Source organism: Protopterus annectens, chromosome 11.part0 (genome assembly GCF_019279795.1).
Source record: "Protopterus annectens isolate FY-2018-M chromosome 11.part0, PAN1.0, whole genome shotgun sequence".
Classification (NCBI taxonomy): domain Eukaryota; kingdom Metazoa; phylum Chordata; order Ceratodontiformes; family Protopteridae; genus Protopterus; species Protopterus annectens.
The window spans coordinates 1,565,636,027-1,565,642,206 of record NC_056745.1 but is presented as its reverse complement, the minus strand read 5'-3'; the positions used below and the strand labels follow the sequence as shown (position 1 = coordinate 1,565,642,206).

Genomic DNA, 6,180 nt, shown 5'->3' with positions numbered 1-6,180 from the left:
CATACACTTTATATCTCTGTATATGAGTGTATGCAAGTATATATATATATATATATATATATATATATATATATACACACACATACACACATACAGATATAGAATAAGGAATGTTTTGCATCGTCATGGTTAAGTAATTTAGTATCATGATAATGAACCGTTTATATCGTTCTGCATGTTCTAACTTTATCTAAAAGTATATGCGTTGAGTTATTGCAAACTTGAAATAGCGCTGTGCTTAAATCCTAACTGCTGAGAGTAAGGGAGACCATAGATTAGTTAACTGCCAAAACACCAATCAATTTTAAGTAAAAGAAAGCACACAGTCCAAATCCATTGCAGAAAGCCAACATTATGTTCAAGATGTTGCTGTGTGCAATGTACATGCGTAAACCAGCAAAGACAGTTTATTCTTAAAACACCCTCTGGTGTTACGTCACAAAGTGACGGTGGACGCTGTAGAACAGAACAGCACTTTAAGAAATGCAGTACAGAGCGAAGAGAACTGAGTGAGGGGTATACTTACAAGAGCTTGAGGGAACAAGTCTGTAAACAGGCCTTTCAGGACGAGAAAAGGCTTTGAGACAGTCAGGGAGTAACACAGCTGTGTTAATAGAGACAGGCCGAGTGACAGGTTCTGGTTTGGCTAGAGGCCGCAAGAGTCGAAAACGAGCAGGTAGCACCTCCAGCTTTGGCCCCCCCATCCCCAAGGACAGCGTACAAGGCAGACAGTGGGGAAGGGTGGCTGATGTAGTGAAGTGGGGTGCCCAAGCAAATTTTTACTTTGTCAACGCTGGTAATAACACTTCATTTCCGATTCATTGGTGTGTGAAGCGGGGCTTCGCCAAGTCGACCCCAGTCGTGTCTGAGGGCAGGTAAAGAGGATTCTAGGGCCACAATAATGTCCTCTCCCAGCCCTGGCAAAAGGCGAATGGACACTGATGTGGTCAAACTGTATCCTTTCTTTTATATCAGACTGTTATGCCTGTTTGCTGTATGATGAGATCGGAGACAACATTTCAAGATATAATGGTTGGAGACGTTTTTGTTTATTTTTTAGCTTTTTTTATGCTTTGTCGATGCAGAAAGGATCTCATTGGTCAATTGCTTTATTATTGTTTTTGCTTGACTTGATGGATTTCTTAACTGATTGATGACTGGCTTATTGGCTTATGCAGAGTTTATAACTGTGAAACGACGTATAAAATGTTTGTTGCGAGATTTCTTTCATTTTTATATTCTTGACAATAAATGGATTTGTGGGTCGGTATCGGATTTCGAACCAGTTTATGTAAATGGTCTGGTAAACATTTGGAAATAAGTACACTGCCCCTTCCTTAAAGGTGTGTGGTGTAAGTGCACACAGATATTTAATGTTTGCACTTCTGTAGTGGTCATAATTAGTGGTAGTATTTAGTTGTATAAAGCGGATTTTGTCAGAAGATTTATAAAAGTATACACTTAGAACTGTCCCCATACTTGAAGGGGCAGTTAAATACTTCAGCCGATTTGTCGTCATTTATTTATTTAAACACTTGTTAAAATACTTAATATATTTCATTCAAGGTTCCAAAACCCTGAGGCCCGAAAGCTGCTTCGATGAGATTTATTTGCCCAGCGAAGGTCGAGAGTTGCAGCTTAGGCCCCAGCAGTCCAGCAATATAAACAAATATTGCGAATATATATATATATATATATGGATACAAGGGAAATGTTTTTCGATTTTGTAGTGCTTTGACGTGGCATCTGGTGTCTCCTAAATACACTGAACTGCGAGGTTTCGTCTGCGCTGTAATTTCAGAAATAAAGATTGTACTCCAAAATAAAATGTTTGTTTCTAGACAAAGCCAAGTAAACCTGTTTATTTTTAGAAAGTAGGAAATGACACCATTTAAGGCAAGTAAACCGTAGGTGCTGGTTGCATTTGGGTGAAACATTTCGAGTGATTGCTTGAGATGCATAGAAACGTCAGTATAAGTAAATTGCAACTTTTATTTGGTTGACAGGGTCTTTTTATTTTAATCGGTTATTAATGTGATGAACGTCGAGACCTGTCAAGAAGGTGGCAGCTCTGCTTCTGGTTTTCTTTAGCTCCCCCTCTCTTGCAGTTTCCCCGAATCATCCAGGGCCTTTTGTTTGTGATGATGGGGTGTCTCCCCGTCTGGTTTCTCGAATGATTAGACCCACTTTCCTGTTACAGATGCAGTAGACTAACGGTGTACCCATTTGGAAAATGACAGTCTGTGTGTGTGTGTTATACCCCCAGTTTCAGCAAAGTTCATCTCTGCTTAATACTGCAGTCTTTGTTGTTTTGAGTGAGATCTTCTGGTGGTTGAACGGGGTAAGGAGGGAGGGATTTGACCCGCTTTGAAAAAGCAGGTAGGTCAGAGGTCAAGCCCGATTGGGTGTTTCTGGGGACATTTTTTCACGAATCTCATGCCTACCTGTAGTTGGGTCCCTGTTTTGCAGTAACAAAACCTGTCAGATTTTAGTAGTCTTGAATTCGGGTAAGAAGTCTGAGTTGCATGTGTGGTTTTAGCTGTTATCAAGTTGTTTTGGGTACTGTCGTCGCTTAGAGACCCCCACCACCTTTCCGCTGGACAGCAGCTGCTTTTCTCTTTATGCGTTTGGGTTTAGTTTGGTGATGTGCGATTTGTGGCAGTGCAGGTGGTGGTTGTAGTTTGTAGGAATTTCAGCTGTCTCTCTCACATATGCCTTGTTCTGTTTTGAGTGTTCTTTCAAAACTTATCACTGTGCTGCAAGTGTAAACTCCTCGGAAATATGTAATTGCAATTCGCTGATTTTATATTCATATATGTAGTTTTATGACAGGTTAGTTAATTTGCACCTCCAGATTGTAATAGTTTAACGTTGGGCTTTGTGAAAAAACCCAGTTACGCGTTTTACTTTATGTTGCAGACTGGCTGTCAGTCATTTTTCTTTTGTCTGAGTAACCTAAGCTGTAGCATAACGCATTCCTTTTTAATAGCTTGAATATTACACAGCCTGATTAATTTGCACTAACTGTGAAACTGCAGAAAGTTCAATGTCTTATTCTGTCGCGGCAGTAATGTTTGTTTTTGTTTGGGAATTAAAAGGCTATGCCCTCTTGGACGTGGCTTTGCATTTCATAGTTTCAGGGTTGTTAGCTTGTTTTGGTTGGTGTGTGACGCGAGTGGGCGGGACCAATTGCCCGTTTATTGGTTGACTTGTTACTACCCGGAAGTACGGAGTGGGCGGGGCGACTAGAACAGCTGATGGAGTGACTTGAGGCTGGCAGTGTTTATGTTGTGCTCTCCGTGTGCTGAGATAGCAACCTGGGTCAGCAGTGCAGCAATGGAAAACTTGAGATACAGCTGAAACAATTTTTATCTCTCAATATGTCTCAATTTCTGTTTCCGCTGGTCGTTTGTCAAATGATTCCGTTAGCGTTAAACTGTGACATATGCTTGTCGAAGTGAATTGCTGAATTTGAACCGTGCTCAATTTTAATTTAATGTGACACAATGTGTAGTCAGCTGTTGAAAAAATAGCGACCCTTTCAGGAAAACAAATACACGTTTTTCCCCATGGTGTTTTCATAGTATTTTTTGTATTTGTCATGCAGACGTTGCTGTAGTAACACATAAGTGTAACACTGGACTATATTATGGTAAAAATAAAGATTACTTTTTAGTATAAGACAGTGGTGGTGTTTGGACTGTGGTTCAGAGATTCATACCTCTAAACTCTCCCCAATTTGGGCTCCTACATTTTCTGTGTCTCTCCTAATCCATCTTAAAAACTGTTGATTATGGGAGTAAAGGTGGTGGGTCACACTTGGTAAAAATGAAAATAATTAGAATTCCTTTCGTTTAGTAGTTGTATATTAATTCTCGTTCTCATATTTTGTCAACTGTTCAAATAGTACTGATATAAAAAAAATGGCCTTGATTGTTTCTGGATGCAAGAGTTGTACAGAGGTTTAGGATTCCGCTCAACAGTTGTGTTGTCTGGTATCTCTATACAAAATATTCTTTTTCTTTGACCCGTGGGGTTTGGATATGGGTGAAAAGGCTGTACAACACTGGATCAGTCTTAGCCGACTTTGATTTAAAATAAGAAAACGTTGCAAGAACATTTATTTATTTTACTTTTATTCTGTGCAAATTCTAGACTGTATTTGCATTGGTGCATTTCACTACATATTTTGGACGGTTTGCTATTGTTGCATTTGTTCAGAAGATTTAGTCGTGTTTTGGCAGAATTGTTTGCATTACTGTTCTGTTTTCATTCTTCCCCATTAATTTTTGAAAGCTGCATTTTATGACTGTATTTAATATCAAGTTGTGACTCGTAGTATTTGTACTGCAGACTGAAGTTGACCTGGAGGCAGTGGCACTGCTGTCTGCATTAAATAAATCCATAGTTTAATTGTATTAAGGTAAGTTTATATGTAACTTGCCTTGACAATCCAAGAGAAGGTGTGTGGGTTGGGGACGGGTGTAGTAACTTGAATACATTTGCTGTCATAATGAGGCAATTTTTGGTTTATATAGGTCTTTCACCTTGTCACTGTGCACACTTTTATATCCGAAAGAGAGGAAGTGAATAAAGAGGAAACCTGGTTGAATATTTGGGGAATGGGGATGGGGGCAGAGACCAAGGTAGTACTGAAAGTGTTCCTGAAAACATCCATATGTAAACATTTGTTTTCCCTTTTTTGATGATAATTGGTATGGGCTCTAAAGAGGTCTTGTAAGTAATCTGGGGACTATATACTGTTTTATTTAAATAACCGTTTTTGTTATAGTAGTATTGGGTGTTGCTGTTACTACTCTTATCTGTTAGTGGAAAATATTGGAAGCATCTTGTAAAGTGTGCATAGCAGTGAGGGCAGAGACTGAACCATTATTGTGTGAAAGTATTATTTTGGGATAAAGGTGTTTAGTGCACTTGGGTCTGTGACGGGCCTTGGTATTAAAAGGAATATGGAATGGTGCTGGGAATCCTTTATTGGGCTTGTGGTGCTTCCTCTGGCTTTTTAGAGGAGCTTTTGCATCTTTCTTTGGACGTTGTTTAATGGAGGTGGGGTGGGTGGTTGAGAACTGTGTGGGTTTTGTGATGCTGTTTGTTCACCCTTTTGTTGTACTGGTTAACCCTGCTTGAGATACCAAAGACTATACCTTCCAGTTACCATATGGACATATTCAGGTATAGTAATTATGGAAATGCGATTGAGAGTTAGGACTTCTGCGAAAACAATTGTATGACTTCCACTTGTGGCTTAGTATTCCTGCTGAGCATCAGAGCAAGATAAGCCCATTATAGTTTTGCTGTTCAGGGCACCATTGTCTGTTCAGGCTCTTGGTGAAGGAGCATCATGGAAAGCAAAACTTTTACAGTGGTACAGGTTTGTGTATTCTCTGCTGTTGATTTCAGAGAACAATCTCTGTTAGGAATAGATGATTGCTCTACCTTACTCCTTTGTCAGTAGATGTCAAATAATTATCTTCTGAAGGGGCCAAAAGTGTTGGCATATGACTGCATTGGGATCCTTTTCTTCTGCCCTGGTAGCCCCACTTTTTTTTTAATTACTTTTTGCTTTCTTATCAGGTAAGCCAATAAACATGATTGTCCCTTTTGGGGGGTGACTTGGGAGCACAAAGTAATTTGCTCAGTCGCACAGTTGATAAGGTGAAAATTGAGGAATCATATTTGGGGATTACATCATGAAGCTCAAATGCTTGCAACCTTAACCGTCCAAGCTTTAAAAAAAAAAAAAAGATACATACACATCCATTGTATCATATGTTATCAGGAGCATAAGTTTCATTCCATCCATGATAATTTGTCTCTCTCGTGTTGGGGGGGGGCATGAACATGTTCTTACCACATGTTTAGAGGCCTCTGTTCAGCTCAGTGTGAGAGAGATGGCTAACAGGCAGTTGAGGAGGAGAAGTTCCACTATGCAGATCTTGACATTTTAGTTAAAGGGTATCTTCTACCCGCAGGCAGCAGCCCTCTAGGTGACAGAATATATACAGTCTCTGACTTTGAGGGTTTGGAAACCAGATTATTTTGGTGTTCCCACACATAATTAACTAAGTATCTGAAGTGGTCTACCAATCGTGGGAACACCTGGATGAATTGCTTTACCATCTTCTATGTCTGTTAGTCTGTCCTGTAGAGAAGACCTTG

General features: G+C 39.7%; 1 protein-coding gene across 1 annotated transcript in view; it reads left to right on the top strand.

Moving 5' to 3' along the window:
- The first annotated feature begins 431 nt into the window (after positions 1-431).
- UBE2H (ubiquitin conjugating enzyme E2 H) overlaps positions 432-6,180 on the top strand; it is a 940,085-nt gene continuing 934,336 nt past the window's right edge. The window contains exon 1 of the mRNA XM_044088848.1: positions 432-954. Coding sequence (XP_043944783.1) covers positions 902-954 — 53 coding nt within the window. The 5' untranslated portion in view covers positions 432-901. The remainder of the gene's footprint in view (positions 955-6,180) is intronic.